The sequence below is a fragment of the Marmota flaviventris genome, chromosome 2 (genome assembly GCF_047511675.1).
Source record: "Marmota flaviventris isolate mMarFla1 chromosome 2, mMarFla1.hap1, whole genome shotgun sequence".
NCBI classification, from domain to species: Eukaryota; Metazoa; Chordata; class Mammalia; order Rodentia; family Sciuridae; genus Marmota; species Marmota flaviventris.
In genome coordinates this window covers 160593414-160618279 of record NC_092499.1, presented here as the reverse complement: position 1 = coordinate 160618279, position 24866 = coordinate 160593414, and the positions used below count along the sequence as shown (strand labels likewise).

The window sequence follows — 24866 nt, the reverse complement described above, 5'->3', positions numbered from 1 at the left end:
AGTCACTGCAAGGGTCAGTGGGAAGTGTAGTCTTTGAGGCAGAGGCGTTCAGGGAGAGTTACGGCAAGGGGAGAAGCCTCGTTTAGGAGCTTTTGCACGACCTGTGATCATGCCTTTAAGAAAAACGTGGGGTGCGACAGTGGTCTTCCTCCAGAAGACCGCCGCACGTTGCTTGGAGACGGACCAGTTGGAGGCCACTGGGATGAGAGTTGCCGGCCGTCAGCGCGCTTCTGGTTGCGCTGAGCATCCTGGGAGGTGTGGTTCCCACCCCCCCCCGCCCCCGGCAAGCCGAGGATTCTGGGTGGTGTAGTCCCGACGCCCTGATGAAGAAGAGCCCCAGCCGGTGGCTGGAGAGACCCCTTGTTCTTTGGTGGCGCTGGTGAGTGAGATTACCTAGGGACTCTTGCAGTGGCGGTGCTCTTTTCTGCCCGGAAAAGAAGGTCCTGAAAGGCTAGTCTATGGGATGAGCCTGGGGACCGTGCGGATGGCGCAGGGAAGCGGGGAGAGAAGGGGACGCGCTGGCGTGGCTCAGGCCATCCTCTCCCGGATGTCTTATTTTGGGAGTGTGGGTGGGCATCTCCGAATGAGTGAGGTGAACCTCAATCGCGAACCGGGTAGTAGCTGGGTGCAGGGCTCTGACCTTCTGTCCTGGGGTTCTTGTGGGTGGTGGCCTTGGTTGGGATCCCGGTATTGGAAGAAGAGATTGCTGATGCCATAATCGTTTCGGTGGGGTTGAGTAAGTAGGCTTTTCAGGGTCTGATACTTCCTAAGTGGTGGGTAGGAATTGTCTCTAGGGCCCAGCGTTCCCAGGCTTTGGGTCGTTTGGGGGCTGGTGGTGGCCTTCGGATCCAATCACCCCTCGGCTTTGCCAAACACGTCCAGGTTTGACCGATTGTGGAGTGGCCACAGTGGCGTGATCATAGGCTTCCAATTCGCCTTGGAGGAGGAGGTTGAGCTGGGACCCATTTGGCAAGTTTTTCACTGACAATAAAAATCACAACATTTTAAAGATTTATTATGGAGAAATTTCGAATAGCCAGAAACAGAACTCCACAGACTTGTCATCCAGATTTAGCACTTAACTTCTACATGACCAAAGGTAATTCATCTCAAAGTTGAACACACTGAGAGTTCTTACAACCTGGTCTCCGCAGTCTGATTTCTACAGGCTGTCACTTTATAGTTTTGTCACCTTGGGCAAGAGACTGATCTCACTGGGCTTCAGTTTTTTTCATCTGCAAAATGGTAATACCATCTACTTCATTGGGATGTTGTGAGGATAGAATGAGATAAAACTCATATAATAACTGGAATAGACTCTGGTATACACTAAGTGCTCTGTAAGTTTTACCTTTCATTAATAGTAGTAGAAAGGAACACTTCATGCTTGGTGTCAACATTTTGTCAGGGCAGGTTGTTAGACTAATATCTCAGCTCTGTTCTTGGGAAGCTGCTCATAATTCTTCTTTCCTTCTGTAGCAGGTCCATTCTTGATACTTTTAAGGAAGAGGTGGTGCTACCCTGTTGCAGCTTAAGGATTTCCACCAACTTTCCTGAATGCTTTTTATTCTTGTTCTGCCTCATATGACCCCTGGCTGCCTAGAGAAGACTGCCTGGTGGGGAAAGGAAGGACTCCTGGGCTCCTGACTGCTCAGCTTCAGGTCAGTGCCACTTAACCTTTTGCATCTCAGTTTGTGAGTAGGTTTCTTTTGTTCAACTTTGCCATCTATTGTCATCTACGATCAGAGACCCAGCTGGTTCCTATAGGAAAACAGGCCTGTTGTAAGGGAGACAGTTTTCACAGATAGTCCAATCTAGTGTCCTCATTCATAACTCCTTACGTTTCTCCTCTCAGCATTTTTCAGGCTTCTCATTTCCACGGGTTCTCTGGTGCTGTGACATTGTCAGCGTTTCTGGGGCTGGGGATATAGCTCAGTTGGTAGAGTGTTTGCCTTGCATGCACAAGGCCGTGGGTTCGTTCAATCCTCAGCACCACCACCAAAAAAAAAAAAAAAAGGAATTGTCAGTGTTTAGTTCTTGTGTCTTCCAGTGCCCTTATTTATTTTTTTCCATGCTAGAGTAGTTTACAGCAAATTCCAGTTTTATCAATTCACCTGCAAATAACTTGAGAAGACATCTCTAACACATAAGGTTGTATATACATATGTATAATTTTATTTTGATGTTTATAATTTTAACATGTATAATTTCATTGTTACACCTTATAAAATTAATGATTATTAATATTTAATACCCAGTCCATATTTAATTTTCCCCAGTTGTCTTTTTCCCCCAGTTAAAACAGCCCTGGTGAGAAGCAGGAGAGAGAGAAGTATCTGGAATTCTTGATGGTTTACCCTGTCTCTGCCTGTCTCTACTCTTACAGTAACTTCTACTTCGTGACACAACCTGGGCCTCTCAGTTTTCCTGTTCTTTCCAAACTTACTTTTGATTTGATGGCAATTGCATCCTTTGGTTCCACCCATGCATACTCCTCGATTCCTTTTCCTTTTCTATGTCATCATACTATACCACCTTATCCTTTTGTCTATTCTCCACTTCCTTGCCCTGTGCATTTGCTTCCATTAAAGTTGAACTCCTTGAAAAAAATTATCTCTATTTTGCTGTCTCCATTTCTATCCTTCTGTCATCTCTCAAACACACTACAATAAAGCTTTTTTGGTCCTACTTATCAAAAATAACCTTGTTAATGTTTCCATTATTCTCTCTGTGACTAAATACCATGGTCAGTTCTGAGCAACACTTTACATAGTTCCTTACTTCCTCTTTAAAATATCCTTTCACACAGTTGCTCTTGGTTTCCAGAGAGTACTCTTCTTCTGTCCCTTTTGCTGGTTCCTTCTCTACTTTTAAACCTCTATTGTGTTCAGTTCTTGTCTTCTCTAAGTGTGTTCTCTTATTGCTGATACTGTCAAATCTCAAGGCTTTAGATGTCATCTCTCTGAGGTTCAGCCTACATCTCTACCTTCAACTCCACATCTTAGTCTTCTACTGTCTACCTCACAGTTCCACTTGGATGTCTCATGGACAACCCAAATTTAATGTATCCAATAATAAATTCCAATCACCACCCCAAACATGCTGCACCCTAGTGAGGTACAGATAGTTCTTTAAAAGGAAGCAGAGACCTGGAAACTCCTTGTAGATTGCATGGTAACTTGACAGATTGTCTGAGATCTGGCAGATTGCTCAGGCTCAAAACCTTGCAGTCATCCTCAATGTATTTCTTGCTCTTACAAACTCTATAATAAGCAAGTCTGAGCTCTAACAATCTCCAGCCCCTGCTGCTTCCACCATAGTCATTGTAAGGGTGCACTTGGATCGTTGCCTTCAAGTGGTCTCTTGACTACCCCCCACCAACCCCCCAAAGATTTTAGTACAGCAGCCACAAGGAGCTTTCAAATACAAATCAAATCATGACATGCATTTGCTCAAAACTCTGCAGTAGCTTTTTATTCCAACCAAGGTTAAAAACAAGTATCCTACAAGTTTGGACTTTGGACTTCATCTCCACCACTCCATCTCAGTCATACCACATCAAATATAGTGAACCATCTATCTGTTCCTTCGCTTGCCAGCCTGGCTCTTTCATCAGGGTCTTTGCACTTGTCTAATATGTTTACTCCCTTACATTCTTCAGATATTTTACTCAATCATTTCAGAAACTCCTTCCGTAATCACCCTATTTAAAATTTCAAAATTTGAAAGTGGCCCCATTTTTACAAATTTTTTTTTATTTTGTTTTAATTCGTTTGGTCCTACATCTGTTACTGCTTTTCTTCTATGCTCTACTTCTCTTCAAGTCACTCATCACTTACTGATAAACTGTGTTTTATTGATTTATTTCATGTGCCCATCTTTCCCCTTTAGATTTTAATTTCATTGAAGAAGGAATTTTTGTCTGTGTTCACTTCCATATGCCCAGTATTTGCAACAGTGCCTATCACATCTTAGAGGCTCAATAAATAATAACTGAACAAAAAAATGACTCAACCTTGTGTATATAGAGCTCATTTTGGGAGTAATAGATGAAGCAGAGTAGGACATTGGGCAGTGGTCTTTATAGACTGTGTCAGGAGGCTTTTGCCATTGTCCTAGTGTCTCAGCTGGTAAGAGTGAGGGGAGAGTTGGCAGAGGAGGAATCAGTCAACCTTGGTAACTGGTTTGATGTGGCAGGTAAGCACATGGATGATGGGGAGTGTGCTTTTGTCATTAAGAACTCTGAAGAGAGAAGGTACCATATGTTGAAAGGGTTCTGATTACTCATTACTGATTACTGCACAACTAACCTAAAACCTGGTGGTTTAGAAGAGCAACCATGTTAATCTCACCCAATTCTTTGTGTTACCTGCATTAGCTAAGTGGTTCCTGTGCTCTGAGTTACAGATCTCACTTAGACTGCAGTCATTTGGGGACTCAATATTTATTTCCTCACACATTTGGTGTCTTAGTGGGTTGGCTGGAAGGCTGGGATCAGCTGGGTACTGGGCCTTATCCTCCATGTAGTCCTTGAGTCTCTGCCTCTCTGCATGTTTCTGCAGGGTAGTTGAACTTCTTAGGGCTCCCATGAGTGAAAGCTTTCTAGCATTCTTATGACTTAAACCTGTAAAGCCAGGCATTGTGGCACACATCTGTAATACCATCTACTTATAGAGCCTAAGGAAGGAGGATTATAAGTTTGAGGCCAACCTTAGCAACTTAGCAGGACCTTGTTTTAAAGTAAGAAATAAAAAGGACTGGGGATATAGCTTAGGGGCAAAGAGTTTCTGGGTTTAATCCCTAGGACTGAAACCTCAAGTGGCATACTGTCACCCGTGTCACATTTACTGGCTAGGGCAGATATGAGGCCAACCTGAAGGGACCCACCCAGTGTTTAAAGCTGGAATAATTTGAACAGCAAAATAATAACAATATTGTAAACCCTAGGATAAAATATGAACCCATACTGATATAAATAAATAATTGAATACAAATAAATGGGGGAGATTCTTGCTTACGGAATTCTAATTAATGAGTTTAGAATGAAAGAGGAAAATAAAACATTGTCATTTGGTAAATATAGTAATAACTGTTACAGACAGGTTTCATAGAAGTATGCCAAAATCAGTGTGTGGAAGTTTGAAGAGAAATGGGATATTTGCATAATCTCAAAGTATCTTTATTCATTATAAATGGAGTGTAGACACCACCCTAACCAAGTGGCCAAGATCAAGTTCAACATCACCAGTTGTGAAACATACCAGTATGAACTCATTGATGTGATGCAGTGAAAAGGACACAGCATCACAGCCTCTGAGGTATTGTAACCTAAAGGGAAATAATCTCATTCTAATCATGAAAAACATCAGACAAACCAAAATGGAGAGTATTCTTCAAAAACATCACAGATCTGTTGCGGATGAAAGGAAATTAAATACATGGAAACTAAATGAAATGTGAGAAACTCTGTTGGATTCTGGACCAGAAAAAGAACATTATTAGAAAAAGTGGCAAAGTTTAATTAAGTCAATAGTATTGTGTCAATGTTAATGCCTCATTTTGATCATTGTATTATGGTTTTCTAAGATGTTAACATTAGAGAAAGCTGGGTAAAGAGTGTATGGAAATTGATATTTTTACAATTTCTCTGTAAGTCTAAAATTAGTTCTAAATAAAGAGTTTTAAAAGTTCATCAATCTTATATTTTTGAGGGATTTTTTTAAGTGACTAGTAGTTATTTAGTTTTTTAATATAATTATTAACACATTAATTGAACAAATTAATGGACTTCACTGTGGCATTCCATACATACCTATATCAAGCTTTGATCATGTCCACTCCCTTCTCTTACCCTTTCCCATTCCCTAGGGTATTGAGTTTTGTTGGACTATCTGGGCAAGAAGGAGATAATCATGACTTCTCCATAGGTCTGCAAATATGGTGTATTATAATAATAAATTTCCTAATATTGAACCAATCTGAGTAAATTTCACTTTGTCATGGTGAAATATTTTCTTATTGTGATGTTGGAGTCTCCTTTCTAATATTTTTTTTGTGGGGGTGGTACTGGGGTTTGAAGGCAGAGCCACTTGACCACTGAGCAACATCCCCAGCCAGATTTTGTATTTTATTTAGAGAAGAGGTTTCATTGAGTTGGTAAACATTATTGGAAAAAGTAGCAAAGTTTAATTTTTTGCTGAGGCTGGCTTTGAATGCATGATCCTCCTGCCTTAGCCTCCTGGGATTACAGGTGTATGCCACTGCACCCAGCCCTAATATTTTACTTAGATTTTTTTTTCAATATTTGTAAGTGATAATTAGTCCATAATTTTCTTCTTTTGAACTATTGTCAAGTTTCAGCCCCAGTGTTTTTCCTTACTTTATAAAAATAATGAGAAAATTTTTCTTATTTTTCAATTATCTGGGACAGTTTTTAGAGCATAGAGACCATCTGGTTTGAAGGTTTAGTTTGACTATCTAGGGTCAATTTTGATAAGTTGTACACTACATCTGTGTATACAGACTTATTTGTATAGAGCTCTGTAAAATGATCTAATATGACTTTAAAATTCTTTTTTTTTTTTTTTTGTGGACTGAGGAGGTACCTCAATGTAGAACACTTGCTCAGCATGTGTTAGCCTCTGGTTTGATCCCCAGCACCATTAAAAACTAAAGTTTTTTAGTGGCTCAATATTTATTTCCCTTGTCATTTCTTACTTTGAATATTTACATTTTTGGTTTATTTCACCTAGCATATCTTAATGGTTCATCCATGTAGCATGTTTCAGAATTTCCTTTCTTTTCAGGCTGAATGATGAATTCCATTGTCTGCAGATACCACTTTTTGTTTATTCATCTGTTTACTGTTACTTGGGTTGTTTCTGTCTTTTGGCAGTGTGAATAATGCTGCTATAAACATGAGTACACAAATAATTCATTCGAGTTACTCTTTTCATTTCTAGTGTATAACTAGAAGTGGCATGGAGGTTACTTAATAATTCTATTTTAAATTTTTTGAGGAACGATCATACTGTTTTGTGGCTGTACCCATTGTAACCTGTAGGCAGGTGTACATTTCCACCTATAATGTACAATAGTTGAATTATGAGTTTGAAAAATGTGATGGTAGTTGGTATTTTTTGCTTAGAATCTTTTTGGGTTTTTGTTGTTATTGTTTAAAATCTGATAGTTTTTCTAGTCTATGTCTTAGAGTTACAAGTCAGCTTTTCCATTGTATCAGGTTATCTATTCTTGAAATGTTTCTTTAATTATACTTTTAAATACTTGTTTTGTTCTATTGTTTTTTGTTTATTTTGTTTTTAGGAATATATCACTGTTATTCCTTTGTCTGTTTTTCATTCTACCTTCTTTCTCTCTGATCCTTTTTACTTCTTTATTTCATTTTTTAATTCTTCTTTTCTGGTTATTCTTAAGTGCCCATCATGTTTTTATTTAAATCTATTTTTCCTTGGACATCTTGTAATTTGGACTTCATTTTGCATGCAGTAATCCTACAAGTAGGGTTTATTTTAAAGTTCAGTCATATCTTATTTTGATTTCACTTTTTGCCTGCATCTTAGTTTCTTGGTTTTTGGATTTTGATTCAAAATGCTATTTTATATCCTGAAATGTTTGAGACTATTTTATTCAGCTTGAAGTTATGGTTTTATTATGGATTTTTCTGTGTCAGTATAATTTTTTTGTATGTGTGAAATTTTCTTTAACTGAAGTGTTTGGATTCTCATTTTCTCTCTCTTTATAGATGATGATTTCATGTATGCATTTCTGTAAACAGATTGAAAGTCTAGTATTTTTGAGATATTTTTCTAGTTCAGGAAAATTCTTATTAGTATAACAAAGTAGTACTTTCTGCTTGGTTACAAGGGAAGGAAAGCTTGTGTGTCCTTTGATTTTTTTTTTTTTTTTTTTAATATTTTGTTTTGCAAGACTTCACATTTTTGTCCTTGCTTGTTTTTTCCTTTAACTTGCTGTATCCAAGGACTACTTTTTCCTTGCTTTTTCACACTTCCCTTTGGCCACTGCTCTACCACTTATAAGGTTAAAGAGCAGGCTCTGCCACACTCATGGAAAGAGTGTTTCTACCTGACACCCTCTCATTTCTGTTTTCCTTACCCAGATCTACCTTCTGAATATCATCCTTCTTTAGGGAGTCCAGGAAAAGTGGCCACAGGGTCCCGGAGAGCCAGGGGAATGGTGAGTGTTTCCTGTCTCCATACTGGCTATCAAAGGATGGATACATTCGCTTCTCCTGTCCTGACTGCCTTATTGATACTCAGCTCCACTTAAGGCTATGAATCATCTTAACTGAAACCCTTATTCAGCATTCCTCTCTGCTCAGTCCATGACTTGGTGATTAACCTAGTATTAGCACTGAGCAACACACAATCTGTAGTATAAGACAGAGTACAGTATATACATTCCTTTATTCAGCTTCACAACTTCTATTGGTTTAGAGTGACATCACAATAACAGAATAGGAAGAACTCGTAATCTGTCTCCCCACCTACATCACAGTTGTGCTGGTGGAATCTTTCAGATGTACCTGTTTTGGAAGAGTGTAGCTGAAATTTTCAGCTTCCAGGGAAAGGCATGAATGGTATATCACAGTTAATATCAGCTCTTAGTGTAGTAGTACCGTCTGTCCCCATCCTCTTGGTCCTGTGGCAGCAGCCATGCACATGTTAACCAGAGCAGCTTGCATCAGGGTGGAATATAAGGATTTTATATCCCAGGTATCAAGGATCTGTGTTCTGATTGCCTTTCCTGATCACAGAGATGGTCTGCTGTTGTTCCAACCCTCACCAACTAAAATGACTTCCTGGAGATTTAAGGAGTCACCACCTGTCCCCTCCCTTTACTTTTCCTTTTTCAAATGTCAGGTATTTCGGGACTAAGACAAAAAGCAACTGCATCTATAGGGTAATTTAGAAAGTCACTATGTACACCTATGGGAAGGTATAACATTATACCTCATTCTAATCCTAGGATGGAGATACCCTATATCAATTTAAAAACAACAAAAACCTAGCAAACTTTGAATAAGGGGAAGAATCTGTCTTTCATAGTTGCCATATTTTAAGATTCAAATGTTCCATTTTCAAGAAAAACCACAAGATGTTAAAAAATATATAGCCCATTCAAAGGGGAAAAAAATAGGTCATAGGAAATATAGACTTCCAGAAGATGACTTTAAAATAACTTGAAAAGATTCATAAAGACCTAAAGGATGTGGACAAAGTTAAGAAAATAATGTAAGAACAAGATATAAATGTAAATAAAGAGTTGTAAAGTAAAACTTTAAGCCAAAAAGAAATTTTGGAGCTGAAAAGTGTAATAAATTAAATGAAAAATTCATTAGAGGGATTTTGAAGCAGATTTGAGCAGACAAAATAAAGCAAACCTGAAGATAGGACAATTAAAATTAAATCATGTCCACATAGTGGCACCCACTTGTAATCCCAGGAACTCGGGAGACTGAGGCAGGAGGATCATGAATTCAAAGCCAGCCTCAGCAACTTAGCAAGACTGTAAGTAACCTAGCAGACCCTATCTCAAAATAAAAAAATAAAAATGGCTGAGGAGTATGGCTCAATGGTTAAGTGCCCCTGGGTTCAATTCCTGATACCAAAAAAAAAAAAAAAAAAAAAAAAATTAAGTCAGGAACTCAGAAGAAGAGTCAACAAAGTCTATGGAGCAAGTGGAAAATGATCAAGTGGAAGTGGACCAACATTTACATTGTGAGATTACCAAAAGGAAAGGAGAAAGAAAAAAGGAGAGAAATTATATGAAGAAATAATGACAAGAAACTTTCCAAATTTGATGAACAACATGAATATGAACATTCAAGAAACTCAACAAAGTATAAGTAGGATAAATTCAAAGAGACCTACATCAAGACATGTTATAATCAAAACATCAAAACCCAAAAACATCAAGAGAATTTTGAAAACAGCAGAAAAAAAGCTGCCTTACATACAAGAGATCCTTGATTAGATTATCAGAAAATTTTTTTAGAAATCTCAAAAAGCAGAAGGCATTGGGCTGATATTTTTAAAGTGCTCAAAGAAGAATAGAAAAAATGTATATATGTACATGTGTGTATTATAGTGAAGTTTTGCTTAGCCTTAAAAAGTAAAATTTTCAGGCAGCAATCTTTTTTAAAACAGAGGACTAGAAAAGGAAGAGCAAATTAAATCTAAAACTAGTACAAAGAAAAATAATAAATATTGGAACAGAGTCAATTAATATAAAGAATAGAAAAATAATAGAGGAAAACAATCAGAACAATGAGAAGGACCTCCATTTATGTATGATGTGTCAAAATGCATTCTGTCATGTATAACTAATTAGAACAGATAAAAAATAAAAATTTGTAAAGTAACATCTAAGAAAAGGAAAGAAAAATAATAGAGAAAATTAATGACACTTGAAATTGGTTCTTTGAGAATTAAAAACCTGGGCTGGGGTTGTAGCTCAGTGGTAGAGCGCTCGCCTAGCACGTGAGAGGCACTAGGTTCGATTCTCAGCACCACATAAAAATAAATAAATAAAATAAAGGTTTAAAAAAAAGAATTAAAAACCTCTGTATGCAGAGAGGATACTAGCATAAATATAGATTTAGAGACCAATGGAATAAAATACAGTCCTCCTACATTGCTAGTGAAAATATAAAATGGTGCACCTGCTGTGGAAAATGGTACATCTGCTAATTTTTATTTCTCTGTACTTTATTTTCTTGGTTCTAGCCATTATTATAGGTGTAAAGTAGTATGTCCTTGTGGTCTTCATTTACATTTCTGTAATGATTAGTGATGGTATCCTTACATATGCGTACTGGCTGCCATGGTTTAGATGTTCACTGTAAACTTACCATTTGATCCAGTAATTCTACTTCTGGATGTATACACAAAAGAATTGAGAGTAAGAACTCAAACAAATATTTATATACCAGTGTGTATGACTGAATTATTCACAGTAGCTGGAAACTATGCCCATTGGTAAAATAAACAGAATATAGTATGTATATGCAGTGAAGAAGGAATGAAATTCTGAGTGCATGCTTCTGTGTAAATGAATCTTGAAGATGAATGCTACATGAAATACGCCAAACACAAGAAGATATAACATTGTTGGGTACTGTGATACAGGCCTGTAGTACCAGCAACTTGGGAAGCTAAGGCAGGAGGACCAAGTTTGAGACCAGCCTCAGCAACTTAGTGAGGCCCTAAGCAATTTAGTGAGATCCTGTCTCAAAATAAAAAATTTAAAACGGCTGAGGATATGGCTCAATGGTAAAATGCCCCAGGGTTCAATCCCAGTACCCGGATAGATTCAAAGAGACCTACATCAAGACATGTTATAATCAAAACATCAAAAGCCCAAATCATCAAAAGAATTTTGAAAACAGTGGGAAAAAAGCTGCCTTACATACAAGAGATCCTCGATGAGATTATCAGAAATTTTTTTAGAAATCTCAGAAAGCAGAAGGCATTGGGCTGCCTTCCACCAAAAGACATAACTTTGTGTGATCCCCTTATCTTAGGTATAGAGAATAACCAAATATGTAGAGACAGAAAATAAAATGGTCACTACCAGGATCTGGGGGAAGGAGAGAATGGGAAGTTATTGTTCATTGGTTAAAGAGTTTGAGTTATGGAAGTGCTGAAAATATTCTCTAGATGGATAGCAATGATGGTCGTGCAATATTGTGAATCCATTTAAAGACCAGTTCCAGGCCCAGTATTAGGAAACTTCATCCCAATGTGTCTTCCACTTTGAAATAGTGCTGAGGAGATAAAAAGAATAAAACTAAGCAAGGGGATTAGAACAGGATGGGGAGATTAGTTTTTTAATTGAATGGTCAAGAAGTTCCACTGTTAGTATCTAGTGTGAGGAGGAAATTTTTTTTTCTTTTCTTTCTTTTTTTTTTTTTTTGGTGACGGGGGATTGAATCCAGGACCTCACGCATGCTGGGTAAGTACTGTGTCACTGAGCTACATCCTCAGCCTGAGAAGTTTAATGTATTGTTATTCTTGTTTCCCAGTTGAGAAATCTGAGACATTAGTGGCAGAGGTGGGCCTCAAACCCAAACACTATGGTTCAAATACTTCACCACTCCCCACTTGTGCTTCAGGCTAGAAAAGCTGAGATCTGTGGGATTTGGGGAAAAACTGAATTTTAGATTAGTCTTTGCCAGTGTGGAACTGTATGAACTTTAATCACACAGCTATTTTAATGCTAATATGATACCTATTTGATCTTCTAAATTCTTTTTTTTTTTTTTTTCCTTTTCTTTTGTGGTACTGGAGATCAAACCCAGGGCTTTGCTCACGTTAGGTGGGCACTCTACCACTGAGCTAGGCCCTGATCTTTTAAATTCTTTTTTTTTTTAATTTTATTTTTCAGTGGACACAACATCTTTTATTTTTATTTTATGTGGAACTGAGGATCGAACCCAGCACCCCGCACGTGCCAGGCTGCTTGAGCCACATCCCCAGCCCCTCTTTTAAATTCTTAAAACTCAAAAAGTCTGTTGTGCTTTATTGTTATTTAATGTCATTTGTTCTTTTGACTAGATCTAAAGTTTCGCAAACTTAGGGACTCTTAATTTCACATATATATCCCAGATAGTCCACTGAGGACCTTGAGTATGTAGGCTCCCAAATGCTGCTGGCTGAATAGACATGGGATTTAAATGTCTTGGAACACATGGCAACAGTCAAAAGCAGGATCTGTATATTTCATTGCCTCCCCAGAGTAGCCTTCTCCATGGCTCTCACCCTGAGCCATGAGCAAGCAGGAGAGCAGGCTCTATTTTGTGTTACAGGCACACATGGCATTCAGGGATGTGGCTGTGGATTTCTCCCAGGAGGAGTGGAGCCTGCTGAGCCCTGCTCAGAGGACTCTGTACAAGGAGGTGATGCTGGAGAACTATAGCAACTTGGTCTCTCTGGGTAAGTGTGGTATCTCTTAGAAATTACATTCTTACTGCTGGGAAGTTTGGGCTAAGCTTGAAGTAGCCATCTTGCTTTCTGACTTGGCCTTTGGGGTAGGACTTAGAAAGCAAAGGCCTTTTGTTCCCTGTTTCCTTGGGGAAAGGTCTCATTTTGTAGAATTGGAAATGAATAGTTTGTGTGTGTGTGTGTGTGTGTGTGTGTGTTTGGGGGGGTGTGTGTTGTAATACTCCGCATTTCTAGACCTTTTCCTCTAGGCTGGGCTCTCTTTTTAAGTTAACTAAATTTTTTTTATAGGCATTTATCCATCTGGCATTGAATAGAATCAGTGTGCTCTCATCTGAGTTAATCTTCCCCATTATTTTCAGGTTTTTGTACTATAGAAGGTCCTCACCCAGTTTGACTATGAATTCTCCCCCCGCCCCCACGTTTTATTTGGTGCATAGTTGTATATAATGGTAGAATTTTTTGTTATACAAGCAATATAACAATATAATTTGGCCAATGTCACTCCCCAGAACTTCTCTTCTCCTACCCCCTGGTCCCTTTTACTGATTCTACTGATCTCCCTTTGATTTTCATGAAATCCTCCCACCCCGCCCCACTTTTTTTTTTTCCTTTTTCCTCTCTAGCTTCCACATATGAGAGAAAACATTTGACCCTTGACCTTCTGAACTTGACTTATTTCGCTTAAAATAATGGTCTCTATTTTCAGGCAAATGACATAATTTTATTTTTCTTTATGGCTGAATAAAACTCCATTATGTATATATGTTGTGGGAATCAGACCAGTCAAGAAGCTGCAATGGCACTTGGAAGGTGGGAGAACTCAAAATTTATTTTACACCAGTGGGCCCAGAGGAGATCAGACTCCAAATTCTGAGCCCCCATCTCCAGTTTCTCACAACATTTATAGGTTATCTGTTGCCATAAAATAATTTCTAGTCTATACAATAGAAGACAGAGTGGGCTGGATTTCTAGCAGGGGAACTTGTTTACAGAAGCAGAGTCTTCCTTTCTTATATCTCCTGAGGTGCAGTTGGATTCCTAGAGGTGGTTATTTACAATCTAAAAGATAGGGGTCTATGGTGTTAATTAGGTTCAGGTTTCCTGAAGAGCTGACTAAAAGGGGAGGGTAGTTCTTCCTTTCCTAGGAACAGTTTATTGTAAGAGAGAGAGAGTGTGTGTGTGTGTGTGTGTTTTGTTCTTTGTACCATAGATTGAACCCAAGGTCGCTTTACCACTGAGCCAAATCCCCAGCCCATTTTAATATTTTATTTAGAGACAGGGAGTGAGTTGCTTAGGGCCTCTTTAAGTTGCTGAGGCTGGCTTTGAACTCATGATCCTGGGATTATAGATATGCACTGCACAGCCATTGCTAGTGTTCTTATAATTTATTTTACATCCAGGCCTCTTTTTGTCATCCATCACACATATACCACATTTTCTTTATCCAATTCATCCATTGGTGGACACCTAGACTGGTTCCATAGTTTGGCTCTTGTGAATTGTACTGCTGTAAACACGAGCATGCATATATCATTTTAGTATGCTTTAATTCTTTAGAATAAATACTGAGGAGTGGTATAGCTGGGTCATGGTGATTCCATGCCTCGTGTTTTGAGGGACCTTCATACTAATTTCCATGGTGGTTGTATTAATTTACAGTCCTAAAAATAGTGTAAAAGTGTTTCTTTTTCTCTGCATCCTTTCCAGCATTTATTATTGTTTGTATTCTTGATGACTACCATTTGACTCAGTTCTTGAGTGGACCCTTGACTCCATCCAACAGCCATGTTTTTTCTTTTCCTGAGAGCAGGAATTCCATTTTCTAAACCAAAACTCATCACCCAGCTTGAGCAAGGGAAAGAAACATGGAGAGAAGAAAGAAAATGTCTATTGTCTACCTGTCCAGGTAAGTGGGAGAACACTGGGCAAATGGGACACAGAACTGTCAGAGGGCAGGGTTGGGAGAGAGGAGACATTGATAAGGTGTTGGGAAGGGAATTTGTTCTCTTGACTTCTTGAACTGCCTTTCAGATTTCCAGACAGCCTCCCTTCAGACCTCCATTTTCATTCTAATTGGGGCTTTCCTGGCGTCTCTTTTCTCCTTCCTCCCCTGGGACCCTTTTGTCCTTTCACTGAGTTTGTCTTCTCCACCCCGGCTACCTCAAGAATGTAGTATAACTTAACATTTTCTGTTTTCTTCTGTTTTTATTTTTATTTTTTAAGATTTGAGTTTCCCCTAATATTGTTCTTCAGCCTTAAACAGTCCATTAGCATTTCTTGTGATGTAGGTGGCATTATATTTTCTCATATTTGATTTCGCCAAAAGTGTCTTTATTTCATCTTCACTATTGAAGGACGTTTTTACTGGATATAGAATTCTAGATTGGTTATTGTTTTAGTCAGCTTTTTCACTGCTGTGACTAAAAGACATGACAACAATTTTAGGAGAGGAAAAGTTTATTTAGGGGCTCACAGTTTTAGAGGTCTGATGTATAGAAGACTGGCTCCATTCCTTGGGGCTCAAGGTGAGGCAGAATATCATGGCAGAAAAGTGTGGCTGAGGAAAGTGGCACATATTAATGTTCAGAAAGCAGAGAGAAAGAAAGAGACTCCATTCACCAGATACAAAACATATCCTCCAAAGGCACACCCCCAATGACCCATCTCCTCCACCCACATCGTACCTGCCTTCAGTTTCCACTCAGTTAATGCCATTAGGGGATCAATTCACTGATTGGGTTAAGACTCTCATAACCCAATCATTTTTCCTCTAAACTCTCTTGCATTATCTCACACATGAGCTTTTAGGAGACACCTCACTTCCAAACCCTAACAGTTATTTAGTTATTTTTTAACACTTAAAAGATACTATTTGAGGGCTGGCATGTGGCTTAGTGGTAGAGCACTTGCCTAGCATGTGTGAGGCACTGGGTTCAATTCTCAGCACTACATATAAAGAAATGAATAAAATGAAGGTCCACCAACATCTAAAAAAATAAATAAATAAAAAAGTACAAAAGATACTATTTTGCCCACCATTATAATGAGTAAAAATATCTGCTGTCAGTTGTATCATTATTTACCCTGAATATAATTTCTTTGTGTCCTCTGACTACTTCCAATGTGTTCTTCATATTTCTCCTTATATTTCTGGCATTCAACAGTTTGACTATGATGTGATTACCTTTAGGATATTATTTCTTCACATGTTTTTCTCTGCCATATTCTTACTCTTCCCTTTTAGATCAAAAATTACACATTTTTAGAAGTTTTTTATTCTTGTTCTTTCTGCAGATTGGATAATTTCTGTTGCTCTTCTCCAAGTTTACTGTCTCATCTGCCATCTCTACTGACTCTCACCAGTAATACTTTTAAGATGTTTTTCAGTTCTGTAATTTTCATTTAGTTTTATAATTTTCTATTTTTGTGATGAGATTTTTCATTTTCTGTTCATTAATTATAAGCAAGTTTTTCTTTACCTCTTTTGAAAAATGGTTGATACTGAATGAATATATTATTAAATGAAAAATTTGCATAATGGTATTTTATTCATTTCAGTCTTTTGTTAATAAAAATGAAGTTTGTGAAAAAGTATATGTTTTTGTGAGCATAGAAATCTATTGTTATTTACCATTACTAGTAGTTGCCTGTATGGAGATAGAATCCTAGAGGGTACAGCAAGAAGTTGCTGAGAATTTTTTTCTTATTTGCATTATTTTAAATTATAAAGGTATAGGTAACTTTATTGTGTGTATAAGTGTTTTAATTTTTTTTAAATTCCTTTGATAATATTGTACTTCCCGTTCATAAAATAAGTACACGTAACAAGGGGAGAAAATGAGGAAGGAACAAAAGGTGTATTTTTTTTTTAAGGTATATTTTTTTGGGCAAGAAATTTTTTCCTCTCGGTTTTATTAAATTTAATATAGAGCCTTACAATTAATTCTGTCTTAAAATCAAGGAAATATAACATATTTAATAGAAACTATTGCTATTTTTCAAGTTTTGTTTATGATTTTCAACTGCTTGTGGGTGTCATAAAGCTCATCATGGTTATTGCAATTAATATCAAATTCTCCACTTATTTCTCAGTTTTTGACTCAACTCTTTATTTCACTTCTTTGTATTTATTAGATGTGTAAAGGCTCATGACAGTTTTCTCTCATTTTTTAATGAAGTATGTAACATTAATGTTCTCTTTATTTCATAACTTCCTTTTTATTTCTTATTGTCTTAGCACCTTACTTTCTTATGTATATTTTTGGTATGGTATTTTTTTATTCAGCCTTATTTAATTTTTACATGACAATAATGTGATCTGGGTGTTTTGCTTGTAAGCGTCTGCATGTCACTAGTATTGCATTTTATGTCAAACCAAGTGGTGTTGTCTTTTAATAGGGACTTTAATCCTTTCATAAATTATAACAACTGGTAAGTTTCATGACACTTAGGGGCTGTGAGGCAGATGAATAGGTGTTTTACTACATGGGTAGGAAAGGAGGAAATCAGGGCATCTGTGTTAGTTCAGTCCAGAAATTAATTTTCTCGTAGTTTGGGAGGCCGGAAGTGTAAGATCAAGGTGTCAGTTGGTTTGGTTGCTTTGAGGCCTTACAGATGGCCATTTTCTTGCTGTGTCTTCACGTGGTCTTTTCTCTATGCTCATACACTCTTGTTGTCTCTTTGTTTTTCTATAAGCACACCGATCCTTTGGTTTAAGATCCACCTTTATGACCCATTTAACATTAATTACTTCTTTCAAAGCCTAGTCTCCAAATACAGTCACTTTGGGAGTTAGAATGTGAGGATGGAGAGGATGTGAGAAGGTTACCAAGTCTGCAGGGAAAGATGTGAAATCAAGAGGCGTGTGGATGGTCCTAAAAGATGCATGGTAGGCAATGATGTGGAAGTCGCATTGAAACAAGGACATTGACTCAACTCTAATGTTTGAAAAAATTGTCAGTCTGCTTGAGGGAAGAGGTAGTAGGTCTAGCCAAGCACATGGAAGGAAGGTGGGACAGAAAGCAATAGAAGGTAGGGGCTTTATCTGTTCTGAGTGTGCATTCTAGAATAAGTGAATGCCATATACCCTGGCCTTTGTACATTTATACGTTTTTTTTCCTCAACCTGAAAGCATATAACTATATTAATAATTAGCACTTTACCTATAATTGGCTTAAAGTTTAACTTATCTTTCTGATATCTTTTTAAAAGATCTTTTAAAGAAAAATAGCAGCTCTTGCAATAGTGTTGAACAGATTAAAGTCATAAGAATGGTGTACAAATCCATGGTGAAACAAATCTTTGTGATTGCCCAGGCAGTTATCTTAGAAACCCAAAATATAGGTGTACAGATGAAAAGACTGTCTTATTTTAGGTGTAAAATACATTGTAACAGTTTTATTGTTACATATTTAGTACTTGGTTTGAGGAAAGGTAATATCAGAGTTCTTAAAACAAGGTGGGTAGGTACACAAAAAGCAGAGTCATCTCTACTTCATTGATCAGAATGTTAAATAAGCATAACAGGTTTATTTGCAAAAACATGGATGAACTGGAGGATATTATGTTAAGTAACTAGGCCACACACAGAAAGACAGATGCCACACTATCACACTTATATGTGGATCTAATAATGTCAAATTTACAGTAGCAGAGTAGAATGGTGGTTATTAGGGGTTGGGGGTGAGTGAGAAGTAGTTGGGGAGATGTTGGTCAAAGGCTAAAATATTTCAGATAGGAATAAATTCAAGGGATATATTGTATACATGGTGACCATAGTTATTAACAATGTATTGAATTCTTGAAAATCACTGAGAGTAGATATAAGATGTCCTTATCACAAAATGATAGTTACAGGAGGTAATACGTATTAATTAGTTTGAATTATCCATTTTACAATGTATTCACATTTCAAAACATGTCCATAATAAATATATTCATTTTTATTAGTTCTTAAACAAAAATATTAATTTTCATTATCTAACAAGAAATCTTAGAAATTGAAAAGGAACACGATCAGTGTTGATGTTAAAATTGCCTGGAAAATATTCTATTTCAGAAGTCTACTTTGAGTAGAGGAACCATAAATTTCCAATAATTCTGGCACTGCTTGCAAATTACATTGTTTGGACATGTATGTCTACATTCTCCTAACATTAAACATTTCTGAGTGTAATTTTAGCTTATGATTTCTCCAATCAGTAGAGTCTTGGAAATTTAATTAAACTAACTTTAAGAAATTGAAGCAAGTTTTTTTAATCACTAAAATGTTATATTAATGCTGTATTTACACTGTAATGAAGTCAGGAAAGAGACATTTCACCTAATTTCAAGACTTTACTGAATTTTTGAATTATTAATTCCCCTTTTATAGTTATATGCCAGCTATTAAAGTTCTTTTTAAGCCCTGAGTGTCTCTTATTCTTTCAGTGTAACCTGATAATCATGATTCCTAACTTAACTAAAATTAAACATTTTTCTTTTTCATTTTTTTGTTTTGAGGTACTGGGGATTAAACCCAGTGACATTCTACCACTGAGCTACATGTGCAGACATTTTATTTATTTTTATTTTGAGACAGCATTCTTACTAAATTGCCAAGGCCAGCCTCAAACTTGTAGCCTCAGCTGTGTGCCAATAAGCCCAGCAACTTTTTTCTTTAGATCTACCTGTCCAGCTGCATCAAGAAAATTCCCTTCAGAAACCAGACCATCAAAATCATTAGGAGTTCATTTATTTATTTTGGCAATGTGGATTGAACCCAGGACCTTGTGCATTCTAAGCATGTCCTCTAACACTGAGCTACATTCCCAGCCCTCCTTTTTTATTTTAATATGGATATTCCTGGGTTTTAAAAATGTACAATTGTATCAGTACTCACTAGTCTCTATAAACCTATCAGTACAGGAACACCTCTAGATTTACAATATTTTATAAATGGATTAGTTGATTTGATAGTATTTCTGTTCAATCTTTCTCAGACTAAATATTCCTAAAGTGTACACATAATGGCCAATTTTACAACCAACTCAAAAGGTTGACCAATGGAGAATTGAAATTTCATTTTTCCTGCTTCTTCTGTTATTCCATATAGATGTTAAAGCCATGTTAAAAGTTAAAATTTTTCTTAAGAGCCCACTATAATTCCAAATTGTGTTTTGTGGAAATAAAAGCCTGCCATTTTCTGGGCATAATGGCACACACCTATAATCCCAGCGGCTTGGGAGGCTGAGACAGGAGAATCGCGAGTTCAAAGCCAGCCTCAGTAATTGTGAAGCACTAAGCAACTCAGTGAGACCCTGTCTGTAAATAAAATACAAAATAGGGCTAGGGATGTGGCTCAGTGGTCAAGTACCCCTGAGTTCAATTCCCCCCCCCAAAATAATAATAATAAAAAGCCTGCCATTTTATGTATAGCCACAGAAGTTAGTATACATATCAGAGACTTTGGTCCCCATAAGGATGAGTAGGGGTATTTCCTGTATCAAAATCACAGTCACCCAACTTATCCAAAATAGACATAGGAGTACCTTCTACGCCGAAAGATCTGCTTACCATGTCCCTGTGATCTAATGTGTATGAATATTGACCAAGGAGATATCAGCAACAGGCTTTCCTTCTGTCATATTCAAGAGGAAAAAGAGCCAACAAATCAAATCTAAAAACGCTACCCACTCCAGAGTTACCCTACTCTTAAGGAGTAACTGGCCAGAAATAGAAATAATGAAACCAGTTATGAGCTCTGGAATTTCAGACAAGCTAGATTAAGTAAAATAAACAGTGAGAGCTCAATGAAAGCAGTCAGGTTCAGTCACTGCTGAGAACAGTCTTGAGGGACCACTGGACAACCAATTCTAGTTACTGTGCATGACAGCAGTGGGACTGGGGAGAGGCAGGCATCAGGCTAGATCAGTGGTTTCTCATCCTGTCATCCAAGTCTGAAGTAAAGGTCATTGGAGCTACTGAAAGGAAAGAAGGTGAGCTATTTACTTGCCAGGCACTGAAACACAAAAGGAAGGTATTCATTTCATGCTTTTCTGAGTGGAAAGAGACAAAACTTTTAAGTGTTAGGAAAGGGTAATTATACTAATTATAATTAATTAATTATTATGCTAATTATGATAATCAGAGTCAAAATAACATTCTGTATAAGAGAATCATTCTGGAATCTAGATGGGTACACATTTCTAATAAGTTTTATTATTGCGGGCTGGGGATGTGGCTCAAGCGGTAGCACGCTCGCCTGGCATGCCTGCGGCCCGGGTTCTATCCTCAGCACCACATACAAACAAAGATGTTGTGTCCACTGACAACTAAAAAAAAATAAATATTAAAATTCTCTCTCCCTCACTCTCTCATTAAAAAAAAAAAAGTTTTATTATTGCTCACAAAAGAATATTTAGGTAGACTTAAGATCTATACCTCTCAGATTGCTTGGTTATTGATTGTTTTAGCTGACTAGGACCAATAGCAATGAAACAATATATTTAATGTTAACATTTCCTACACAAGAAGTACTATGCAGGAATTTTTTTCTTTCTTTTTTTTCTTTGTGCTGGGAGTTGAACCCAAGGCCTCATGCATACTAGGTGATGAGTGTTCTACCATGAACTATGTCCCCAGCCTGGAAAATCTTTTTTTACACTGGTTACTGGGAGAAATTTACATTAATTATGGAAATTAACAGTTCTTAGGGATTGGTCAGGGACACCAGGAGGGAGCATCTTTTAAGTTAGTTTGTGTTGTCTGACTACATTTGTGTTGACCAATGCTGAGGGCCTACTGCCTTGTAGAAATTTTGACACAAAGTACTCTTCTCTACATATTTGTCAGTGGATGTGAGCCTCAGAGTGTTTCACACACTGTCTCTTTAACCACTCATGTATGTTACTTTCTAGTCTAGGGTCCTCTGGCCAGTCTGAATGACTGCTCTTTTTGTCCATTTGTCATACCAGGGAAATGGGGAAAGACATTTCACCTGGGCCTTACAGTTATAGCTGTCAGTCAAAAACAATAAAAAACAAAAAAACTTACAGACAGGGTTCCTATCAGTGTGTGATATTAGCTCAAAGGTAATTATGTGGAGGCTGTGGCTTGTGGCCCTATTTACATACCCGAACTGCCTGTGATGCTTTTATAGCCTCACTTCTGTTGTGGTTTTTGGATTATAGTAGAAGATGTATGGCGTATGGTCTGGAAAGTAGGTCGTATTAAGAAGTCTTGGTTGGGTAGCACTTCAGTTTAAGCATTTTGAAGAATGGGATCAAGACTCACCATTAGATGAGGCAGATTGTTTGGGCTGTCCCTCTGAGGACTCCGTTCTGACTCAGTTTTTTTCTCTGCAGCAGAAGCAAAGCCAGAACTCCAGCCTGGTCCTTTGTGCCCTCCGGATTTCTCCAGTAAGAAATTCCCTGTGCAGCAGGTGCTGTGTAATCATCCCCCCTGGATCTTCACATGCTTGTGTGCAGAAAGTCATGTCGAGCCTGGGGATCCATGCCTGGAGGACCAGACGCAGCAGCAGCAAGCCTCTGATGGAAGCTCCTGGAGTGATCAGGCAGAAGGCCAAGAGAGAGAAGGGACCAAGCCTTTGTTTGGTAGGATAAAAAAAAGATCTTTGGGAGCTTTTTCCAAGCCACCCCAAAGGCAGCCAGTCAGCTCTCAGAATGGCATCAGAGGGGTAGAAATGGAGGCCAGCCCAGCTCAGACAGGGAACCCTGAGGAAACAGACAAATTGCTGAAGAGGATAGAAGTCCTCAGATTTGGAACCATCAACTGTGGAGAGTGTGGACTGGGCTTCAGCAAGATGACAAACCTCCTTAGTCACCAGAGGATACACTCAGGGGAGAAGCCTTATGTGTGTGGCGTGTGTGAAAAAGGCTTCAGTCTAAAGAAAAGCCTTGCCAGACACCAGAAGGCACACTCTGGAGAGAAACCCATCGTGTGCAGGGAGTGTGGTCGCGGTTTCAACCGGAAGTCAACCCTCATCATTCATGAGAGGACACACTCGGGTGAGAAGCCTTATATGTGCAGTGAGTGTGGGCGAGGCTTTAGTCAGAAGTCAAACCTCATCATACACCAGAGGACACATTCGGGGGAGAAGCCTTATGTGTGCCGGGAGTGTGGCAAAGGCTTTAGCCAAAAGTCAGCTGTCGTTAGACATCAGAGGACGCACCTAGAGGAGAAGACTATTGTGTGCAGCGACTGTGGCCTTGGCTTCAGTGATAGGTCAAACCTCATCTCCCACCAGCGGACACACTCGGGGGAGAAGCCTTATGCCTGTAAGGAGTGTGGGCGATGCTTCAGGCAGAGGACCACCCTTGTCAACCACCAGAGGACACACTCAAAGGAGAAGCCTTATGTGTGTGGGGTATGTGGGCACAGCTTTAGCCAGAACTCAACCCTCATCTCTCACAGGAGGACACACACGGGGGAGAAGCCGTATGTGTGTGGGGTGTGTGGGCGAGGCTTCAGTCTGAAGTCACACCTCAACAGACACCAGAACATTCACTCAGGGGAGAAGCCAATCGTGTGCAAGGATTGTGGTCGAGGTTTCAGCCAGCAATCAAACCTCATCAGACACCAGAGGACACACTCAGGGGAAAAGCCCATGGTGTGTGAGGAGTGTGGGCGAGGCTTCAGCCAGAAGTCAAATCTCGTTGCACACCAAAGGACACACTCAGGGGAAAGGCCGTATGTGTGCCGGGAGTGTGGGCGAGGCTTCAGTCACCAGGCAGGGCTTATTAGGCACAGGAGGAAGCACTCAAGGGAGAAGCCTTACATGTGCAGGCAGTGTGGACTAGGCTTCAGCAATAAGTCGGCCTTAATCACACATAAGCAGGTACACTCAGAAGAGAAGGCTTCTGTGTGCCGAGAGTGCGGCCAAGGCTTTATCCTGAAGTCACACCTCATCTCACATCAGATGGCACACAAGGGGGAGAAACCTTATATGTGCAAGGCCTGCGGGCAAGGCTTCAGGCAGAAATCTCATCTCAAGAGACACAGGAAGTGCATCCACCACAAACCGACACTCCAGCCCACCTCGGAGCCCTGCTTGGGGCAATCTGATCCCTTGTATTCCCTTTGAAAGTGGAGAGGACTAATGGTCAAAATCTTTATACTTCCATGTAATGGAGTCGGAAAATGCATTCCATAAGTGACCAGAGGACATTAATTTAGCGTATTTTCTCCCCAGTAAATCTCCATGTTTTGTGGCCTTTTGTTCTAATAAACTTTGCTTCTATATAAATCTGGAACTTTAGCTGTGTGCCTCATTCTCACATCTTATAAGAAATAAGGAATGAAGGGCTGGAGTTGTGGCTCAGTGGTAGAGCATTTGCCTGGCATATGTGAGGCCCTGGGTTTGATCCTCAGCACCACATATAAATAAAGAAGTAAAATAAAAAATCCATTCACAACTAAACAATTTTTTTTAGAACTAAAAAAATATTAAAAAAAGAAATATGGAATGATACAGATACAATTACGTAAGAATTCAGCCCCTTAGCAGACGTAAGGACTGAGTCACTCAGTGACTTTGTGTGAGGAGAATCTTAAGAAGTGTATGTAGGGGCTGGGGTTGTGGCTCAGTGGCAGAGTGCTTGCCTCGCACATGTGAGGCACTGGGTTCGATCTTTAGCACCACATTAAAAAAATAAAGATATTGTGTCCATGTATAACTAAATAATAATAATAATAATAAATAAAAAGAAGTGTATGTAGGGAATTTAGGTGAGAAGGCGGAATCTCCCAGTTTTATCTGCAGCTACCCTCTTCCCTTGGCTTTTTATAGCTCTTTTTATTTTTTATTTATATTAGGGATTGGACCCAGGGATGCTTCACCATGAGTTACCTGGCCTCCCAGTTCTTTTTTTTTTAAGACAGGGT

At 38.6% G+C, this 24866-nt stretch overlaps 1 protein-coding gene across 5 annotated transcripts; it reads left to right on the top strand.

Annotated features, from left to right (window-relative positions):
* Positions 1–307: 307 nt before the first annotated feature.
* On the top strand, positions 308–24235 carry Znf133 (zinc finger protein 133). 5 transcript variants are annotated; one of them, XM_027921828.3, is made up of 6 exons: positions 308–379; positions 1480–1661; positions 8138–8214; positions 12848–12974; positions 14794–14889; positions 22331–24235. In XM_027921828.3, the coding sequence occupies exons 3-6, from the start codon at positions 8212–8214 to the stop codon at positions 24064–24066; spliced, it is 1962 nt and encodes a 653-aa protein (XP_027777629.1). In that variant the 5' UTR covers positions 308–379; positions 1480–1661; positions 8138–8211; the 3' UTR covers positions 24067–24235. The 5 variants fall into 5 exon arrangements, with proteins under 5 accessions (XP_027777629.1, XP_027777619.1, XP_027777634.1 ...); XM_027921818.3 differs by having other exon boundaries at positions 22328–24235; XM_027921823.3 differs by having other exon boundaries at positions 330–379; positions 1483–1661; positions 22328–24235.
* The last annotated feature ends 631 nt before the right edge of the window (positions 24236–24866 follow it).